This window comes from Apteryx mantelli, chromosome 10 (genome assembly GCF_036417845.1).
Source record: "Apteryx mantelli isolate bAptMan1 chromosome 10, bAptMan1.hap1, whole genome shotgun sequence".
In the NCBI taxonomy this organism is placed as follows: Eukaryota; Metazoa; Chordata; class Aves; order Apterygiformes; family Apterygidae; genus Apteryx; species Apteryx mantelli.
Genome location: NC_089987.1, coordinates 4,195,316 through 4,217,173, shown reverse-complemented (window position 1 = coordinate 4,217,173; position 21,858 = coordinate 4,195,316). Strand labels below are relative to the sequence as shown.

Below are 21,858 nucleotides of genomic sequence, written 5' to 3'. Positions count from 1 at the left end.
ACACAGATTGTTACCATATTATAAGAGGTTAAACTGCACATACTCGGATGAAATCACTTTTCATTTCTAAGGTTGTGTTTAGTTAAGAAAGCCTAATTTTCCTTGAAGCTTTTGAAAGAAAATTAGCTGCATTAATTTTTCGGGTACTGTGTTCTGATACGTTGTTTTAGCATTTCTTGAAACTGCTTCTCTCCTTTTGCCATTTATTGCCTGGCTGTCCAAGAGATAGCTGCAGACCTTAGGTGAAAAGCAGTTAACGTTTTCAAGAGAAAGAAAAAGCGTTGCAAATGTCTTAACTTTGAGAGCTTGCCCATTTACATGGGATTCCCTCTTGTATTTCCTGCCCAAATAAAACAGCGATTAGTCACTTTTTACAAAAGATGGGAAGCTTATTCATGGCTGCTTCCTGAAAGGAGTCAGAGGTGGGAATGTTAAATTCGGCTGCAGTTTACAGAATTTCATCATCTAGGGCAGACGTGGTGAATGCGTGGCTCCTGTAGCGGAAACAAAATTCTTGGGACGGGCCTATGATTTTGATGAGCGGTGGTAAAGCTGTCCTGGCCCAGAGGCTGCTGACTCAACGAGATCCCTGACTGCGGCCAAAGCAAGCTGGTGGGACTTGCCCAGGAGCCCTGCTGGCCCACCCTGTGCCTTCTCTTGCTGGTGGTGGCATGTTGGACTCCCGTTTCCTGCCTGTGAATCACTCCTGGAGACGCCGGTCGCAGCTCTCCGTGAGAGGCAGCTGAGTGTGCTGCCCCAGGGGCTGGTGACTGTCACCAACCCCGATGCCTGGTCTCAGGTTTTGACTATCGCAAGATACGTTCAGCAGTAAGTAGGAGGGTTTCGCCCCACGGCTGGGTCTGTCTGTTCGGAGTGATCACCTTCTCCCTACTCAAGATTTTGAACACCAACTTCAGTTGCGTGATCTTCAGTTTCTTTCTTGAATTGTTAGGCAGTGTTAACTCTGTATATCACATCACAACCCTGATACCGAGAAAGTTCTGTGATATTTTGTCTGTTGCTTTGGATATAAGAATGTAGTTATTTGGTAGTTGATCAGCAAATTCCAGAAAACTTTATTAGTGTTTTCTAATTTGTACAGATTGTGACCGAGACACTCTTCTTGATTTTTGGTGGCATTCCACCAACTGCTAAGCAATTTTCCATCCAAGACTTGTTTGATTTTTCTGCCAGCTCTCCCATTTGGCCAGTAGCAGAGAAAACCTAGGCTCCTGGCTGGTCACCAGGCATGTTGCCCTGCAGCTGGGGCTGCCGAGGCGGTGTGCCAGGTAGGCTGCCCAAGGGTTGGTGCTTCCAGAGTTTCCCAATGTAGGGCCTCCACCATGGGAATTACCCTAGAGCCAGTGCTATTGAGACATTAATTCTGCTTTGAAATGTGAAATCTGGGGAGAGTTGTTCCAAAGAGGAAAGAAAGCAGATTTCAAAATCTCAAACAAAATTACTGTCTTCTGCTCAGCTGTCATGGCGATTATTCAAGTCTTGTTTCATCACAGCTAATACCCAGCCTCTCCCAGCCTGTGCAGTTTCAAGGTTGGTTGGAGAAGAAAATTGGTTATTCTGTCTTTTGGCCTCATGGTACGCCTACCACACCTAAACAGTTACGGCTGTGGACTTAGCTGCAAGTGTCCAGAGTGTTGCTTTTTACAAAAAAAGATGTGCAGCTCTATACAGGCGCTTATCTCTGCAGCTCCTGACTCCCTCATCAGGAGCTTTGTGAAAATGCCATAAAACTAAAATAAGAAGAATACCACAAAGTATTTTCCTTTGTTAGTTTTTTTCTTTTAAGGAAATTATGTATTTATCTAAACAAGAAAGTAATCCTTTTGAGTGTTGGGTTAAATGTCTATATGTGCCTTATAGCATCAATTTGGAGATGTTAATCTGTTTCAGAAGAGGCTGCAGTGCCCTGGGGTGAGCTCTTGTGTTGCCCGAAATCTATTGGAAAAATACGTACTTAAGGATCTTGCACTTTGGTTGAAATAGTTTTATGGGCTGCAGATTTTGTTCTTGTGGCTGGAAGAGGTATGATGTGTGTCTGGTGTTTACCCACATCTCCAGTGGATTGTGAAAAGTTACGTTTCTGGTAACATAGGATTACTAGAACATAATAAATACCAGTATAGTTATAGCAAAGTGTGTTTTGAAAAACTGGCTCCTCTCAGGAGGCTTTAATGCTTTTTCAGCCTTCACTGGGACCACTTTAGAGTCAGCACGACTCTTAGAGCTAAGCATAGCGCAGTTTCATTTAGCGGTTCTTGTCTTGTAATGGCAGTCATGGCAGCATGAAAGAAAACGAGCACTAACTGCAAACCAAATTTTCCAGCCTACAAGATAAATTTGCTGATGATCAGTAATTAAAATATTACTTGATATCTGGTCCTTGCAGTTGACTTTGGTTTTGACTTGATGAGTTGGTCGGGGAGTTTTGAACTACGTCGCTCAGAAACCACGGGTTTGAGGTTGTGGGTAAGGCACTAAGCGCGTTCAGTGGAAACAAACTGGACCCCGTGTTGTTGGTCTATGCTTGCGCTAATGGGAGAACTCTCTATGGTGATGGATTTCCTAACAAAAAGCTTTTAATATTAGAAGACATTTTAAGCAGATGTAGGTAGGTTTGTAACACGAGTCCCAAGTATTTATCCAGTGTATTCTGTTATATGTGCCTACAAGTAAGATGTTTTTCCATTTACCAAAATGCAGCGAGTGACAAGTTGGAGACATTAGAGACATAGTATACTCTCTTTTCATCTCGTCTTAATATTTGTTAAAAAGTCTAAATGATTTAATACAAAAAGCATTTGACTGAATGCTTCCACTTTTAATGGTTGTTGGTAAGTGCCGCTCTATGGCTGTGGGGTTGCTTCCAAGTCGTGTGCAATACACTGCTCCGAAATACTTCCCCTTAAACGGCATCCTGAGGAGTTTTCTTGCTTCAAAGGTGAGGAGTGGCCAGAGGCTGCAGGGAGGTGATTCAGGCTTAGCCATCAACTTTTCTCCCCCTCTACTCAGCCCTGGTGAGGCCACATCTGGAGTACTGCGTCCAGTTCTGGGCTCCCCAGTACAAGAGGGATGTGGCACTACTGGAGCAAGTCCAGCGAAGGGCCACAAAGATGATTAGGGGACTGGAGCATCTCTCTTATGAGGAAAGGCTGAGAGAGCTGGGCCTGTTTAGCCTGGAGAAGAGAAGGCTGAGAGGAGATCTTATCAATGTGTACAAGTATGTGAAGGGAGGGTGTCGAGAGGATGGGGCCAGACTCTTTTCAGTGGTGCCGAGCGACAGGACGCGAGGCAATGGGCACAAACTGAAACACAGACACTTCCATCTGAACATGAGGAAAAACTTTTTCACTGTGAGGGTGACAGAGCACTGGAACAGGTTGCCCCGAGAGGTGGTGGAGTCTCCTTCTCTGGAGATATTCAAAACGCGCCTGGATGCAATCCTGTGCAATGTGCTCTAGGTGACCCTGCTTGAGCAGGGGGGTTGGACTAGATGATCTCCAGAGGTCCCTTCCAACCTCAGTGATTCTGTGATTCTGTGATTCTGTGATTCTGTGATTCTGTGATTCTGTGATTTGTGGACTCATAAACATTTCCTACAGTGGTGCTGATCATGGCAGTTCTGGAACTGAACGAATAATGAACGAGCAGGAACAGAGTGCAAAAATTGAGTCATTTAAATACCCCGAAAATGTATGAATAGTCCCACTGGATGCAATAGCCCTGCTCCCGCTTCCGGGCCCTGCTGGATCAAGGAGCAATATGCATGTCCTTTTATTTTATTTCGGTGGTGGGAGCGTGGAGGGGTGTTTCCAAGCAGCCCTGCAACCCTTCCCCATTGCTTGGGAGGTAGGTTTGTGTTGAAACAAAATTCAACTTTTTGCTGGCTGAGGTCTGTTTTTGTTATCTTTTGGAAAGGAAATGCTGTGTTAGCAGGTCGGTCATGCTGCGAATGATGAAATGCTTCTCCGCTCTTTTAGGTGACTTGTCAGCTTCGAAAGCTGGATGCGGAGTGGATGCCTGCTGGTGAGGAAGGGTTTGGAGTGAACTTCAGCACACCAGAAATAATAACTTCAAAAGGAACAAAATGGGAAGAGAGAACGAGAGGAAGGAGCGAAGCCTAGGATGAGAAAGAAGGGAAATCCAGCTCTATGATTAATGGGATCGTAGCATCATTGCTTCCTGTAGCTGCGTTTGTACTTCTGTTGAGATCAGCTTTATCCTTGCTGTCTATGTCAATGGTGGTGAAATAAATATTACAGCATTTAAAATGAAGCTTAATCACATTTTACCAGGAACGTCCTATTTGATAGTTTCTGCTGTCAGGAGGTTTTTGGTGTTGAGACGACCAAGTCTGTTCCTTTGTGACTGTGGAAACTCCTGGAGCTTTTCAGGTATGTTCTGGGCTTTACCCCCTGCGGAAAAGGAGGAAGCGAACTTACAGAGTAAAACCTAGACTTGTCTTGTTCAAAAAAGACCTGTATAGGCATCTTACAAAAACTGCCTCCTAAATAAAGTTTGGGAGCTTCCCTTAAGTCGATAGGACATATTGGAAAATATTGAAGGATGACAGAAAGTTATAAAAGAGGAGCTCACGGTCTTAGAAACAGTGCTGCAGAAACGCCATTCACGCCGATTCTGCATGTTCACTTCTGTATTTCCCTTGATATGAACAGGTTACAATTATTTATTTATTTATTTTTTAAGAAGTGGCAATGAGTAATAGCCAGCGCAGCAAGCAAGTGTTGAAATCTTCTGTTAGTATGAAATGGAAGTTGTTCAGATGGTATTAATTTTTTTTTTTAAATTTTTTCTCAAAGGATATTACAAATGCACTTGTTGCTAAAATCTGTCTTCTGCAGTATATTACTCAAAGGAAAAAAAGTAAAGTATGTGGCAACAGTTTGACATTAACACATAACCACAATTTTTATTTTCTGTATTAAACTCCTCCCTTTGTTCCAAAACAAGGATTTTTGCAGCCTTTTGAGTATTTGCTTTGTCTGCAACAGATTATGTGAGGGGGGGAAAAATGAAATAAAACCCCGCTAAAGGACACTAACAGACCATAAAGTTTGGTTGTTAATGATTTTTTTTTAAACCAGTCTTTAAGAAATGCTTTAAAAATACATATTAAGACCAAAAATTTTCAGAACTAGAAACTTTGGAAGCTGCATCACAAAGATCTTGGGGCATTTGCCAGATCTTCATACGGGATGAGTTGATGACGTGCGGAAAAAAGATTTTTCAAAAGCACAAGTTTCCCCCCTCCAGAAACTTCTCCACTGGTTTGTTTTAATAATTTATTTGCTCGTGCATTAGATGAGAAGTCCACGGTCTCTGCTTAAGCGTCGTCTTCCCCTGCGCGTTGTCGTGTCTCATGAATGTGTTTTGCCCAGCCCGGGCCTGCGATGCTGGAAGGTTCAGGCGGGCCACGGTGGAGATGTGGTGGGCTGGCCCGTTCCCGGAGGCCGGCTGCGGGACCCGCTGCTCTGTTCCGGCCTTGGGGTGAGTACACTGGTTATGGGGTCCAACGACAAAAGTTTGCCTCTATAACAGGGCTGCCAGGACTGGTCGTTTATAGGGTAGTGCTGTAATGTCACCTGATTTTTTTAGGCAAAAACTTTGCAGCTGCAATTTCCCATGGGGAAGTCGAGGCCCAGAGAGCTTGAGTGACCTGTGTTCAGATACACGCGCCCGTACTGATGGGGATGATAGGAAATACTCTGATTAAGTGATGGGGGCAGGAGGGAGAAAGATGGGCAAGACTGGAGAGGTATCGAACCACCTGCCCTGCAGAAAGTCAGCCACTAACGGGCTGCCTGTAAGCAGGCTCTTGCCCTCTGCTACCGTGATGGGAGACCGTCCTGGGGGGTCCAGGCCTGGAAAAACTTGATAATGCTGCTCTTGGGGTCCTCCACGAAGTGGGATCTCTGCGTTAAAGTAAAGATAAGCCATTGCTGAAGCTATGAACGTTGCTACAAGGAGCAAAATCAGAGGCCTGACCGCTTCAGGTCGTGAAAAACGTCACGGTGTTTCTGTCCAAGCAGGAGGGCTGGCTGCGGCGGTGCAGCCAGCGTCGTCAGTCCTCGTGCTGCCGCGGAAATCCGCAGTTTCTGTTGGAGCGCGTTACCCTCTCCCTGGTGCAGCCTCTGACTTTACACCCTAAAACCCATCTGGATGTCGCCGACGACGGCAGGGATCGCAACCGCGACCTGCAGAGCGGCCCCCCGGGGACGGCGGCACTCGCGAGCCCCCGCTCGGCGCGGTGCGGTGGGCCGCGGCGAGGAGCCGGGGAGCCCCGCGGTAGAGGGCAGTGGCGGCACGCGGGACTTCCACGCCGGCACCGCGCTCTCCAGCCGCTGCAAAAGCTGCTTCCCAGGCTTCAGGGGACGCCGAGGCCGGGCAAGGATCTCGGTAAACCTGCCGCGAGTTTCGTCTCGTTCTGAATACGAGTGAAAAGCACGTCCTTTACGCGCGCTGCTCATTCCTGAGGTGGTAACGGAGTCAGGCGACTGGGTTTTATTCCGTGGTCTTTTAATGGCCCGGAAGATTTCGGGAAGAAGTTCTGTTAGCTAACACACAGCCAAACTTACAGTTACAGAGCTCATCGTTGCAACTCACCTAGTCTTTTGGAGGATAAAATCTCTGAAAATGAGAGTCAGGTTAATATCTCTGAGCTGTGTCTTCTGTACTGGATACTTCATATTTAAAAAAAAAAAAAAGTTGTAGTTTTACAGTGTTTCATCATCTCGCATTACAGATGTAACCAGGAAATGTGCAGAGTTGCAATAGTGAGGTGAGGTTTTTTTTGTGGTTTTTGGTTATTCACTTTTCGTTTGTACTTAGCTGTATGGTCAGCTATGACCCCCAAATCAACTGATTAATTTTCTGGCATTTTTACTCCTTGTGTGCTTATTTCCTTGTCTTACGGACCTAATTTTTTATTTGAATACTGACAAAAGAGCACTTTTTTGGGGGGGGGGAGGGAGGTTGTGGAGAGTTGCTTCCTTGCACATCATCAGCAGATTAAAGTTTGGAAAAATGGTCTTTATTATAAAAGATTTAAGGAGCAAATTCTGCCAAGGTGTCGGTATGGAGGTGACAGGAACGTAGTCTTCCCTGAAGAACAGGCATTTAGTGAGGGAGGACCCTCCAATTCAGCAGCAGATAGCATCTAACGGTAGGAGCTGAAGCCAGTCAAATCCAAATTAGAAGGGAAGTATGTACTTTTTATGGGGGGATAATCAGTCACTGGGAATAATTACCGAGAGTGGTAGCAAATTCTCTGTGATTAGAGCTGTCTTCCTCAGCTTTTTTCCTAAAAGATGTCCTCTACTTCAGCTATAGTTGTTGGACATACAGCAGGGCTGAATGGAGCAAAACTGTGCGGCTTACGTCCTGGAGAAACCCTGACTGGTTGATCATGGTGATTCTCCTCTGCCTTAAAGTCTATAAAATGGAGCAAATAACATGGGCTCCAATTCCGTCCTACTTGCATTACTCACTACCTATCTATCTATCTGTCTGTCTAGGCTTTTGTTATTGTCAGGGCTAGAGAAGAAGGAATAGAAGCAAAAAAACAAACAAACAAACAACCTGTGTGATCCGGTTCCTGGCCGAGGTTTCCCAAAAATGGAAGAATAACGAGAGAGGATAGGTAGGGGGTTCACAGTGCCAAATATTAGCTGCATTTGCAAGTAAATCTGTTAAATGCCTGCTTTTCACTCCAGGCAGTGATTCAGACTTTTTCTTATTTTATCCCATGCCGTTAACTCATCCGTGCTGGAGCAGCCTCTGAGTAAGGCCACGGCATCGTCGTGCTGCACGGTTAAGAGTGGAGCATCTTACTCTCATACCTGCCGGTCAAGAGCGGCTCATGGGACGCTGGTTTTCTCCATTGTGCTCTTACTGCACGCGATTGCAGCCACGTTTCTCTGTGTTTCCTATGATCACTGGTTTGCTTTATCCATGTTATTCCTCCTATACTCCCTCTTTTCTAGAGGAAGAGTCAAGCATAGACAGTAATAGGTAATTAGTACCTATGTGAGTCCATCCTTTGATTTGCCCCTGCACATCAGCAGTGCTGTCCTTACTGAGCTAATATTTGAATAGAAAATAGAGTGGAATTTAGTCTGAGTCAAAAATCAAGACGAGCTGTCTGCACCTTCAATTACGAGTGAAATAGTGAAATCCGTCTTTGCTCCCATTCATTGGCTATTACTTTAAAAGGTTTCTCTTCTAATATGTACTTATATATTCAGCCCGCTTTATGTGGCTTTTACCACATATGAAATTGAGAAGTTATAATCAAGACAGTAATAACCCTGAATGATTAAAAGTAACTTCTGATTGTTTTGGCTTTGGTCAAAAGTAGGACCTGAAACTGCTGACTCGAGACAGAACGAAGTGAATAAACTCGTTCACTAACAGCTACGATTGCTCTTTAACCAGCAGTGAATAGGAGTTTAGCCAAAGGATTCGGAGCAATTCTGGAGCAGTCGCCGTCACGTTTGCAAACAACAGTAAGTGCCTCCAATCCCATTTCTGCCACTGGTTTCAGATTTGCAGTGCAGGAGAGAGGAATAAATTCATAAAGCTCGTAAGAAGGTCATCATGGGGCATTCCACAGTTTGGACATCCGCCTTACTCATTTGCAATGATCTGTTTTATCATCATATTATTGCAGTCACCTATGATATGCGATCATATTATTGCATATGCAATATGACTGCATATTATTGCAGTCACCTAAAATACAGAAGGAACTGAGCTCGTGTTTCTAAAGCCGCTCATCCCAGTGGGCTGGCACTGGAGTTGCCCTTTCCTGGGGTACTCGCTGCTGCTGGACGCTTTAGAGCCGATACCAGCAGAGCTAGGTAGGAAAAGGGGTTTGGCAACAAGTGCTTTATCTCTGGTTACTTCATATTGAGAAAGGCTCCAAGATGACAGGCAGTAATTTCAGTTGCCTCATTCTGGGCTATGTTCATCTCTAAACACAACTGCACGCCAAATATGGTTTGTATGGTGAAACTGTGCTGGTGTATATTAAAAATAAATAAATAAATCTTTGTAGAGCAGCAGGAACTGGGTTGATGGAGAATTTAGACAGCCCTGACCATCCTTCAGGGATTAATTCCCCATAGGAGCATTTGTGGAGATTGCAAAATGCCAAGTTTCTCCAAGATCTGGAAATAATTTGTATGTTGGTACGTGATATTTAAAATGAGCTAATCCAACTTTCTGGTAATTCCCATGAAGAGCACCTTTTGAGGCAGATGACTCAGTGCTCCAAAGCTGAATGTGGTTTCTCTGGGGACTGGCAATGGAGGTAGTAGACTCTGTGGGGACCTGGCCCTCTACGGGACATGGATGATTCACAGGAGCTGTCACTCGTTACTACAAGCGAATTAGGAAGCTGGTGGATGAAGCATCTTTCAGGTAACGAGGGAAGTCCTTCCACAAATGCAGCAAACTCATTGATCCAGAATAAATCAGAGGGGAAAGAAAAAATAGGCAAGATGCAGTCCAGATTCCAAAGCAAGCTAGTGCCGAGCCTCTTGTCGTTCTGGTTTTTGCATCATCTTGGTGGCAGCATCTGAGCCTCTTTGGGATGAGATGCCCAAATAACCGTGAATTGCTATTAGCAAGGTAGAACTGCCAGTTACTAAGGAGAGACTGTGTGTTGTCAGTTCGTATGCACAGCTTGCACAGACGTAAAGAGAAATACTATGGAACATGCAGGAATATACAGCTGGGGGAGCGTGGGCCAAGAAGAGCCGCCAGAAAGAGCGTCGCAGCTGCGCGACCAGGGCTGTCTGCTGGAGCCCGGTCTGCAGCGCCCGGGCTGCGACTTGGTTTATTTGAAAAGATGCACACCATAAACTGCTGAAAATATCGCAGGTGATGAAAATCTGCTACCTCTGGAAAAATTATCCTCAGAAAAAGACGTAAGAGATTAAATAGGCAGAGATGTGTTGGTAGATGTGACTTAAGAGGGGTTGCTTTCTTTGCACTGTGGCGTTGCTCTATCAGCTTCCAATATTTGCTTATTTACTCATATATTGTTTAACAACTTTGATAAATATCATCCTGCTTTTTAAAGGCTGCTGGGGCTTAAGCAAGCCAGTTAAGGGTAAGCTCTTAGGAGAATATCATGCAAGTTTCATTTTTCTAAACAGTAAATAAAGTTGGTTAATGTCTTGCTTAAAGAAATAAATATTTACTGTTTAGAAGAATGGAAGGACTTTTTCCCAAGAACTTTAAACACAAGAACAGACAGTTTTTTTGGAGAAATCCTAGCTGCTTTCTATGGATATCCTGAGTCCCCGGGACGGGTGGGAGGAGGCGAGGGAGGCTGCCCCAGGAGTCCGTGGCGCGGCTCTCCCGGGGTGACAGAGCTGCTGCAGCCAAGCTGCTGAAATACGCTCCTGCCGTTGCCCATGATAATGGTTTATTTTTTCTGTTTATTTAAAAAAAAAAAAAAGGAAAAAAAAAAACAACGAGAAGAGGATCTTTCAGCTTGCCCTTTTGCTCAACCGTTTCCTTTTACAGTGAGCATAGCTGTATTTCAGCAGTGCACGTAGGATTGCCAAGGGAGGCACGGAGCTCGCTGCGGAAGCGGCGCTGGGGCTCTTGGCCGTGGGCCGCGCTTTGGGAGAGGTGCGCGGTGCCCAGATGCTTCGCTCGCTTTTCTCCCTTCCCTCTTCTCTGCGGTTCGCCCCGTGGTCTCGCTAAGGCAGCGGCACCGCTGCGTGCGTGGTTGTGCGCGCGGGGAGCGTCGCCAGGTGCCACGCGAGCTTTGGGACCCGACAAACCTCCCGATTCCCAGCAAGCGCCCGGCCCTGGAAAAGGGGATGCAACCGGCTTGCCCTGGGCACCGGACCCCGCATCGTGCAGCGGGCCTGGGTCCCCGCGGAGCGTCCCGGCGGCGCCGGCAGGCTCGGGCAGACGGAGGGGCAGAGGAGCTTCCCAGGGAGAGCTAGGAACGGGCAGCTTGGCTGCCGGCGGGAGGCAGCTGCCTGCTGGCGCTCGCAGCGGTTTCCTTGCCTGAGTTTCCCTTCCCTCCTAACGTCGCCCCGGGGCCGGGAGGATGCTCCTCCGCCAGGCAGCTGCCCTCTCCCCGCCGGGCTGCCCCGGCGCTGCCCAAAACCCGGCTGCGGGGGAGAGCGGAGAAGAAAACCCTTTTATAGGATCATCTGGCGGCTCTCCCTCTCCCCCGTCCCCTCCTCCTCCTCCTCCTCCTCTCCCCCTCCCCGGGTGTTGTGTTACAGCCTTTGGGAGGATGGTCCTGGTTTTCTTAGCCCCAATGACTGTCTTTCACCCGCTCGGAGATCTGAAGTGACATCCCTCTGCTCCTTGCTCCTGCCTCCTTCTCTTTTTTTCTTTTTTCTTTTTTTCCCCCCCCTTCGTTGATACTACAGGCCCGGTGCCAAACGGGATGATCCAGCGCTGTCCTCTGCCTGGAGAGCATAAATACCACTGGGGAGCTCTGTGAGACCGCAGTTGGTACGAGCTGCTGAGCCGAGACCTCGCGCTGCCTGCACCTCCTAAGGCTTCTTTCATCCTCTCCCCCTCCTCGTTTGAGCGTTTTAGATATATAATTTATTTTCCACAAGCAGGCTTGGAGCAGCTGCAATTTCCTGCGGACTTGAAAGTGCTCAGCAGGTAAGTGCAAGTTTTCATCCCTGTTTCTGAAATGTGGTTTTGTGTGTGCATATGCAAGAAATGTCTCGATTTGGTATGCAGAATTTTAGTAACTCTTCCAACAAGTTGCATGCATGGTATAAAATAACACAACACTGCCTGAACTTGTTATGTGAACTTCACAGCGACTAATGCAAGATTAATGAACGTTCATCTTGAATGAATGGGAAGAGCTTGTAAGTACAGGAGCAGACTTTGCACAGACAGAAACTATCTACGGGATGCTGCAGCGGTCTCTAATAGTTGGCTACTTATGGAAACATCTAGTCATCTCCAAGAAGCCATGTGTTTATGCCACTCTGCTCTAAAAATTCAATCAAAAGGAATTTAGTGGTGGTGTCACATGTTGTGTCTGTTATTTGTAGGTTTTTAGTGTTTTTTTTCATAGGAACTCACCCACTTGAGTTCTGTTGAAGTGAATGAAAATGAAGGATCTGTGTGTTTTTGTCCACGGTATTGAAGATGCTGGATCTTTAGTGCACTCTGAGTAGACAACATTATACCCTGTGTCACGAAACTTGTCATTTCACTTTTTTTTTCTTTTTTTGAAGCCAACACAGCCATTCTTAAAAGCTTTAAATGTGTGCATCCTGGTTAAATAGATGACCTAGGGTTTAATGTCTGAGATATGTTGTGGCTTTATCACTGAATTTATTTGCACAGGTTAGAAGCCGATCCCTGGCTAACTCCCCTTGGCTTTGCTGGCATCCCATGCTGACTCCTGCGTCTTCTGGCACCATCTGCTTGTTCTGTGTATAATGTCACAGGGTCCTGGATGTGCTTGCTGCAAATGTCATCCATAAGCAAGGGGTAAAGACCCACTCTTACGCTTAACCAGCGAGCCAGTTAAAGATCAATAGCCGCAAGGTATTAGGGTGAAGTGAGGACATAATCAAATGCAGAAGCGAGTCCGCATGTGGCTCTAGCAGGCAATGCTCCATGCCAGCCTCTAAACGCTACCAGCTCTTCTGCTTACTGTGAAATCCAGACACCATCCATTAGTCTGGGAAATAGCTTTCTAAAAATAATCTTTTTTTTTTTTTTTCTTCAAAGTCCAGTGCCGTTTTCTAACTTCCTCAGATTTCAGAAGAATGCCTCCCCTTCGTCCCGTTACAACACGCTTCGGAGGATATTCCGGAGTCGCTTTCTGCCGACTCACTCGTTTCTGATCGCTCCCAGATGTTTACCTGGCAGCAGTATCAAGAGCCTCGTGGGTTTAGAGCGAGGCTGCACTAATGCTTCTTTTCGGACCCTTGAAACAATAGTCAAAACTCTCTCAGCTGACTGTCAGCTGATAATTTTCCCTGAATAATATCGAATCCCAACTCGAAAACAATATGCTTTTAATGTGCCCTAATTAGGGGAATTCCTAGTGCACCCTGGGGACATTGCCGTGCCTCTGCAAGACACTTAGGCTCGCTTAGCTTTAACATATGTCTGAGTGTTTCATTGCACCTGGGCATGGGGATGTTAGGAGAGGCAAATGGATGGACATCTGAAATCAATGTGAGCTTGCTGAAATCGTAAGCATCTCTCTGCTGGTTTTGATTAAAACAGCCGGGGAGCTCTTTCCTCGCTGCCCTGCGCATTGATTTCACCCTTTCTCCGGAGGCTGAGCGCTCCCTACCTGGCACAAAGCGGAGACGAGGGCCTGCACGCCGAAGCCACCAAAGTGGAAAAGATGCTAGTGCCGAGGTAGCCTGATTTTAGAGAGCTGCTAACATCCCTTCGTGCACCAGCGAGGTCCAGGGAAGGGGATGCCGAGGAAGGAGGCGGCGTCTGTTGCGTGGTTTCGGCCAGCTGTCAAAGCGAGACGTGTCGGCTCCGCTGCGCAGGGATGAGCGGGGCAGGTTCGCTTTCGGGTGTTAGAGCGGATTTTTCAGGCTGCGCTTTCTGTAAGGTCAGTGTTCGCCTTAAATGGGCGGTGGATGCGGCTGCTGTTTAGAAAAGGGCAGGCGTCCAAAGGCAGGGGTATAACTGCAGCGTACACGAGCGGTCTGTTCCTGCCTGCTCTGCCTCCGGAGCAGGCAGCAGCTAAAGCTGCCGCTGCTAAATGGCCACATTGTGAACGGCTGCGGCAGAGCAGCTATTTTTAAACTCTTGGGGAAGTGCCTCAAAGTAGGGATTGTTCCCTGAATTTGGGTCAGACAGTCTACAAAAGCGGCAGCGCGTTTTGTCTCCCTCCCCCTCTGCAGCCAGGTTGGCAAGCCGGGCTCCTGCTTTCGGGGAGGCGAACGCCAGCAAGCAGGGCTGAGCAGAGGATGAGGTTAAAGCAGTACTTGCCCCGAGGCAACTGCGTGTCCTGTCTTTCAGGTGTGCCTTGAGCTGGGGACAAGGCGTGTGTGTTACGCTCGCTCTGCAGAGCAGCAAATAATGAAAGGAGGTTCCCTAAAATTTAGCAAATTATATCCTTGCCGTGTTCTGTCAAAGCAAAGGTTTAACGCTCTGCCTGGAGACTAAAGGCTGCTGGGTTCATTCTGCCTTATTACACGAAGAAGGCTCAGAGGGGAACAAGTGTGCTATTGTGCAGGCACCCTACAAATTTGGGGGATTCTTAGAGTTTTGAGGGGTTCTTAGAGTTCGGGGGGCTGCACACAGCACCTTTATGTTTCCTGGCAAGTTGCTGCCGTGCCAGGTCTGGGCAATCAGGGACTTGCGACTTCCCGCTCAAGGGTGATGGCTGGGAGCCAAAAAGCTTTTCCCACGTTTGCCACTTTACAAGTAGTCCTGCCTTGATATGTCCAAGTCACTGGGCTGGAAATTTTAGAATAATCCCTGCTAATCTGGGGTTTATTTCCTGCCACTATATATATATATATATATGTCTTTTAAAAGAGCTTGCAAAGCTAGATCCTCACCTAATGGTAAAGACAGCGATGGGGAATCTTGTTCCAAAGTATAGCCTTGAGCAGAGAGATGCTGTGCTTGCCTCATCCCTGACGTGCTGTATGGATATTTTCTGCCCTGAATGGATTGATGCTGTTCTGTCGGCTGTGGGATTGCACATACAGAGCACTAGGTGCTGTAGGGACATGCAACAGCAAAGATTTCCTCCCCTGAAAGGCTCGTGATCTAGGTTGGACTAGCTGAGATGCACAAGGCATATTAGACTGAAAAGTCGGGCCTAGGGAAGAGGAAGGGAGAAGCTGTTTGGGAATGACAGGCAGAGCGGGGGACTACGGTGCACGTGTCTCGCAGGGAGAGGATGGGGATTAAATTCAGCCCAGGCATCCAAACCATCAGCCGTCAGCAGCTGTACAGTTACCACCAACTCTCGGGCTGGGTAAACCCACGGCGATGGAGCGCGCGTGGGAACACCTGATCTCCCAGCCGGGGAGCGAGGGCACTCCAGCTCCTCTCCTAATCCGTTATAGCTCATCCCCTGGCTGCGCTTCCAGCCGCCGTCAAGCGGCCCGGCAGCGTCAGCGGGAGCGCGCCGGTGCGTCATTGGCCAGCAGCGGTTCTGATCGTTCAGCATGACGATGACATTTCACATAAACAGCTACTTTTCGGGAGTCTGGCAGCTGCTCTTGCAGAGCGTGTTGGCAGGCCCGGGCCTCTGAAATAGCTCTTGCTCATGTCTGACCTCTGCCACTTGGCTTACTGGGGAATTTACTTTCCCTTTTATACGTATCTGTTCTCCACTTTGGGAAAAGAGCTGAAAATGTCTCCCTTTCCCATCCGTGAAGGAACACAGCTTGGAGCTGGGATTATTTGGAGCTCCTGGATGTTGCTGGGAGATGGCTGCAGCTCAGCACATTCAGAGGAGAAGGTATCCACCTCCACCGCCGTGCCTGAGGCCATCTGCAAACCCTCGCTCCTAGTGCAGTCTTGGTGAAATTTTGCTGTGTCCTATCAAATTTCCATCGCAGAAGCTACATGGCATGGTTTCAGTCCTCTTTCCTCCCATGTAGGCATGAAGGATAAGCCTTACCTGAAAAGCTTCTGCATGGCTAACTCATCTGCAGGTCCTTGAAGTCCCTGTGATTGCTCAAGTAGCTTGTAGAAGCTGAGAGGTTCCGTGAAGATCTAGGTCAAACATAGCTTAGAAGTTGCGCGAGGGGTTAGTCAGCAGTAAGACAATAAACTGAGTTCCCATCATGTATGGAGTTGTATAGGTCTTCCTGTAACCGGGATGAACAATAATTGGTTAGACTTTGCTTGTATCACTCTTTCTCATGCAAAAAATCTGAGTTGTGTGGCTTCCTTGGAGGTCATGTGCACAGCGAGTTTCTCTGGCATTATTCTGACTTTCTGTCTCCCCCAAATTCCAGGCCCGTCCTGATCACTAGACGTCCCTGCAAGGAAACTGAAAAACACATCCATCATCTTTATCTCCATTTCTGCCAGCTTCTGTTTCAGCCATGAATCCTACCCTGCCTTGGATCTTTCCTCTTGGATGTCTACTGCTTCTGACAAATGCAGCTGAATGCTTTATTTTGCCCAATTCAAGTCACCTGGAGAGCATTTTGAGTAAATATCAGGATGAGGAACCTCATGCCAGATCCAAGAGAGCCATTTTATTTTCAGACAGACAGGAGATATTGATGCTCCACAATAAATTAAGAGGTGAAGTTTATCCATCGGCTTCTAATATGGAATATATGGTAAGTCTAGCTCCTGATACCTAACTTTATTACTATTTTTTTAAACTTTATTTTAGTTTCCCTTATGGTGAAAGTATTGTAGCAAATTTCCTCTAAAAAAAGTTTTTTTTCTCAAGAGGTTTCCTGGAGCAATTTCAGTCCACAGTGAATGATGCTTTAGATCATTGGATTGTTTTGGTTGGAAAAGACCACTAACGGGTCATCTTGTCCATCCACTGCATAGTTTCAGAACTGGTTCCATTATTCATAAAATACTGTCTAGCCTTGCCCTGAATGTATCTCCAGAGATGGCAATTCCATAGCCTGCCTCAGCAGGTTGTTCCATTACCTTAATGTCATAAAAGCATCAGATTTTCCCTAGTGTTTAACGCATGTTCTCCCTGTCAAAGCTTTCAGACCATTGCGACTGGTGTTTTGGATCACCACAGTCTGCTCAGCACAAACTCATGATGGGCAGCTTTGGGTTGCCATCAGCTATTGCCCAACACTGAAGGTAGCATCTGCGGTTTTGTGATATGCTGGTGACTGCAGAATATCAATGTGAGCCAAGTGTTTGTAGGACTGATGGGAGTCTGCTTGGCACCTTAGACAAGCAGGGCATAAGGAATATGGCTCCATCCGCAAATAAGTTTGATCCATGGAACTCATTGGAAAGACTCCGGTGAAGTTCAGGGCTAGGTGGAATGGTTCTATTGGCTTTTTGCAGCTCGAGGAACCAAAATAAAAGTTTGGTCAACGTATTCTCCCACTTCAGAGGGAGAACGTTACGGTAGGAGTATAAAGTGTGCCTTTACCATCAACAATTCAGATGAATAAGTTGTTTTCACCTGATGCCAGAGACCCTACTTTGAGCTATTTTTGAGATGTCTTCAAAATATTGTGGGGCCAGAAAACGATGTAGGCAAATAGTATTTTCTGTGCCTTTTCCCAGTGTGCAAATATGGTTATGACAGAAACTAGCCTGACTTCAACTGTGTGCTCCTGCTGACAGATTAGATGATTAATGATTTGCTAAGACCATATTTAAAAGGTAAAAGAAATAGTATATTAAGCGTAATATAGGATTGTTTGCCAACTGTTACTATGTGCTGAAATGAATGCTGCAAATGGAAAGTTTTTTTGCTTTTTATGGTTTTAGGGAAAAGGAAAAGGGAAGGGAAAGCAGAGGACAGTAAGAAAGGACAATTGCTCATTAGCTGGTTCATATTAGTATTCGCACTGTTAGTCTTTCATCTCAATTTTGTCAGAAATCGCACGCCTTTCTAAGAACTGTTGCTTTGTATCTCTCTCTCAGCTGGCTATTACATTATCCTGCCGGCTCCCTGTAACATATTGCCAGAGAAGAGGTGATTTGATTAATTTCCAGAAAGTAAACATAAAGCATGAGAAAGCCAAATGTGTTTTTGTTGGCTTTGAGGATCTGAAAGGGCTGCAGTTGCGGAATGTCCACTGGCCGACTGCTATTTACTCATCCAGCATGGTTACTCTTTTATGTTTGTCTTTGCTCAGTGTGCTTTTCTAGTGGTTTTATGGGTGATTTAGGGCAAATGAAAGAGCCTTATATGCTGTGAAGAAAGAAGCTGAGTATAAAATGGTGCTACTTGGAAGGGCTATAATCAGTCTTTCACGTATTCATGTTTACCCAATATTACTTGGAAACGCTGTGTATATTCTGAACGTGAATTTCACTTTAATCCTTTGTTCTGCATAGGACACTTCTCATTTGGATGTGTTTAAGAAAATAGCATGTCTTTAGCGCTGTAGATAGATAAACTTTTCTCTTTTCCTTTGGTACCAGTGAGGAACGTCACAGGCGACGTGTGGTGCTAATCTGTGGATAAGCAGGTAGAACTTGTTCTTGGCCATCAACCTCCCAATGCTGCCCATGAAAGTCCTTTCTCCCAGCTCTATATCTGACGCGTATAAGTGATCTAAAGTGGCAAAGGGAGCTAATGTGCTCCAGGAAAGGGAGACATTAATCTACTACAGCAGGAACTTCAGGCAGTGGAGGCTATTAGTAAAAGAGCAATAGCACAGTGAGTTTCATGACATATCTAGAGATCAAAAGAATTATCACATACCCATGTGGATAAAGATTAAAATAAAAAAAATAAAGGGAAGAAGAAAGGAAGATGTCCTAAGACATCTTTGACCTTTTAAGATGGCTTAGTCAGATGGCTTTCAGCAGTGATGAAAGGCAGAAATCTTGCCTCACGTGGAGGCCTCAAAGAAAGCTGGATAAAATGAAGTTGTTCTCAGTGCAGGTTTCTGGAAGGAAAATAGTTCGCTTTCAGGTATGAGGTACCCGTCCTTCCTCTTCACTGTAGGGTGCTGACTTTCTTTATCAGGGTGGGATAATACCTTTGTGGGGGCTAACAAGGCATGTCCAAGCTTCTGCCAGTATTTGTCAGTCCTGAACTTTCATGCCACTTGTAAGAATAAACTGCCAGGATTGCGAGAAGTCCAAGCTGTGGAGAAAAATGAGAGAGCAACCTCATCACTCCAACATGAGTGAATTAAGATAGTATTCCAGGTCTAGGGTTGGTTTTACAAACTAGTCAATAAGTAAACAGACTCCTTGTGGGATACATTCTTATTGAATCTGAACCTACAAATTGTAATATTGTGCATGTATGCCATGCATGTATTTTAGATGTAGAGTGTGTACTGTACTTTTTTGAAAGGTCATTGCAACTTTCCAGGAGTAAAAAAAGAGAGTCTGTTGACTAAATCACTTGGAATCACACATTGCCATAGGCTCTTAAAAACCTCTAGTTGAGAATTCAGTAGTGTAGACTGAGTTGGTATTTTCCAAACAAGGTAGTTGCTTATGATTGCAGCAGTCTGGCGAGAGAAAACCTCAACATGAAGGGGGAAAAAGTGAATATAAACCTAGCCTGATGCTTAGAATCGTTTCATGCCATGCGCTTCTTGTCCTCCAAATAGTCAGCATTGGCTTTGCCTGATTGTCACAGAATGGATTTAAGACCCTGAACACAGACATATGCTGCAGCTCTGGCTTCAATATTCTTCCTAGATACTGCTGAATATTGGCATAAAGAGTTCTTGCAAGCATAGCTGGGAGAGTCTGAACTCTATTTTTTTGATACCTTTATTGCTCTGAAATAATTCCAGTCTCCTGACCGCATTCATGTCTGAGAAGCAAGAAGCAAATAACAGCTCTAATTTAAATGGGTGGCTTTGTAATCCGACGCCTGCAGAAGTGAGCTTCTCTACTCATCAAGCGCAAAGCCATGCAAAGACGTAGCTCATTCCCAGTTGTCTGTTGAGTATCTTTTGTCTGGGTTCATTTATCCATAGGCATCAAAGAAAGATGTAATGCATACGTTCACATCAGTTTCCACTTAATGGCCTATTGCTCATAATGTCTCTGCGTTAAATTAGGAGTTTTGGAACGTCTGCCTTTGAGGCTGCAGGAAATAATGCTCTGCTAGAAAGTCTGAAGTACTAGCCACGCATAACATCTTGGGAGAGTTTTTGTGGCTTGTGTGTTGGATTGGAAGGTGGTTTGCGGCAGGTCATTGCCGGGTGCAGAAAGTGGGAGACCACAAAAAGCTGTGTGTCTAGGCACAATTACAATAGTCTGCCCTAAACACAGGTTTGAAAATGCGTGCAGTGGGTCAGATCCCATACACCTTCAGGGAGCTGGAGGGCTGAAATGGAAAATGGTTTTATCCCCTCTGTTTGTCAGAGCTGTGTCCACATGGGTTTTCGCAGACTGACATGAATTTGTTTGGCCACTGGTCAGTTCAAAGCAAAGCTAATAAGCCCAGAGTAACTCTGGGCTGTTGCTGGAATTTGGGTTGCTGAGCATGCTTAATGATAAGCTGTTCTTGGAGGTCTGGGTTGTTAGCTCAGTTCGATGAGGTCATGTTTGCCTTCCGAAGATAGCGTAGACGTACCGAGTTCCAGGAGACGCTGCGTTTTCCTGCTCTCCTAGCCAGAGACAGGAGGTCCTTCCCCATCCCTGTTATAACTGCCTGAGACCATGTTCAGATACTTATTCGGCATGAGCACTCGGTGTTTTTATAATGTGTTTGAGAGCCTCAATGCCCTCCACTCCTCCAAATGGTCTCTGACAGATCCTTTGATATGTTTGAGACCATAAGTCGCTTTTCTTCTGAAGAAGACAGAAGTTGGAAAGATCAGCTGGTTATGATGGTAAATGTCCAAAAAGGACATAGTCTTACACTGGCACGTGAATGAGCTGGAGACACATCACAAGGCCTCTCTTCTCTTTGTTTTTATTTGTAGGAATGTGCAGTAATGTTTTAGTCCCAACAAATTATCCTCTCAGGACTCTTCTGAATAGACCAGCTGCCAGTAATTAAACAGTGAAGTCAGTGCACTATCTATTGGGTCCAACAGCACACTATCTACCCCGTCCAACAAGTCTAGCCTTCAAAACAAATACGCCCCTGGGTACTGGAACCAAGAAGCCTGGTTTCCTATTTGCCTTTGTGTTATATTTGAACTCCAGTTTGGATTATATTTGGGTGATATTCAGTGAGGACTGATCTCACGCTGACGTCTTTCCCTCAGTAGGAATGCTAATGGGATCTGTTGCTTTCTAACTTGCCTGTTTTAATGAAAATGATACTAGCTTAATAGCTCTGAGACTTTGCCACCTCTGTCAGATTTGACTACATCCATCAGAGGAAGGGAAGATGGGAGACTCAGGCCTACACAGGCATGGTAATTATATAATTGTCGCTTGCTTAGGAAGTTGGGCCAAAAATATCCAGCTGTGTCCGTAGTGGAGTGCAGGAGTACATCGATTGCTGAAATTATGATTTAATGGGTAAGCCAGGAAATGCCCTGACATTAAGGCTGGAAAATCCTGCCATAACTACATCACAGCATGTTAGAAGTCCTGCAGATCTGAGTAATAGACTGCATGAGGAAACACTGGGATCTCTATCATCTGGTGGATTTTTTTCTTTTTTTAAACAGACTAGGAAAACACCTGCCAAGAATGTCTTGTTTTACTTATTATATTTTGGAGTGGGTGGTCTAGACAAGTTCTGGAGGTCCTGCCAGATCTGTTTTCTATTCTATGCAAAGCATCTCCAAAGAAACATAGCATCAAGCAGTAAAAAAAAAAAAAGGCTATTTTGTGCCATCCATTTCTGTAGCAGGGGGGTGTCTTGAGATATTCGCTCTTAGGTCAAGGCACATCAATAAAATATGCTGGTTTCGCAATGGTAGGCCAGACACCACTGGTGAGCTGGAATTCAGTCTCTCTTTCTCCATTAATTGCTCTTGGTTGACTCTCTTGGTCTAATAAGCATGATCAGGACAAATTGACCTATTCTTTTCTTTCCCACCCTCCACAGACCTGGGATGATGAGCTGGAAAGATCAGCCCATGCTTGGGCTCAGCAGTGCATCTGGGACCATGGGCCTAGTGTCCTCATCAGGTCAATTGGACAGAACCTGGCGGTTCACTGGGGCAGGTAAGAGTTGGGAAGCCACAAGCTAAGCGCAAAGAGCAATTTATGGATGCT

General features: G+C 45.8%; 1 protein-coding gene across 2 annotated transcripts in view; it reads left to right on the top strand.

Moving 5' to 3' along the window:
* The first annotated feature begins 11,539 nt into the window (after nt 1-11,539).
* The window catches only part of CRISPLD2 (cysteine rich secretory protein LCCL domain containing 2), a 33,367-nt gene continuing 23,048 nt past the window's right edge, over nt 11,540-21,858 (top strand). Inside the window, exons 1-3 of one of the 2 annotated variants that reach the window (XM_067302410.1) lie at nt 11,540-11,685; nt 15,999-16,331; nt 21,689-21,807. In XM_067302410.1, the coding sequence (XP_067158511.1) occupies nt 16,089-16,331; nt 21,689-21,807 (362 nt within the window). In that variant the 5' untranslated portion in view covers nt 11,540-11,685; nt 15,999-16,088. Of the gene's footprint in view, nt 11,686-13,281; nt 13,420-15,998; nt 16,332-21,688; nt 21,808-21,858 lie in introns of those variants that run through there. The other variant, XM_067302411.1, reaches the window with a different exon arrangement.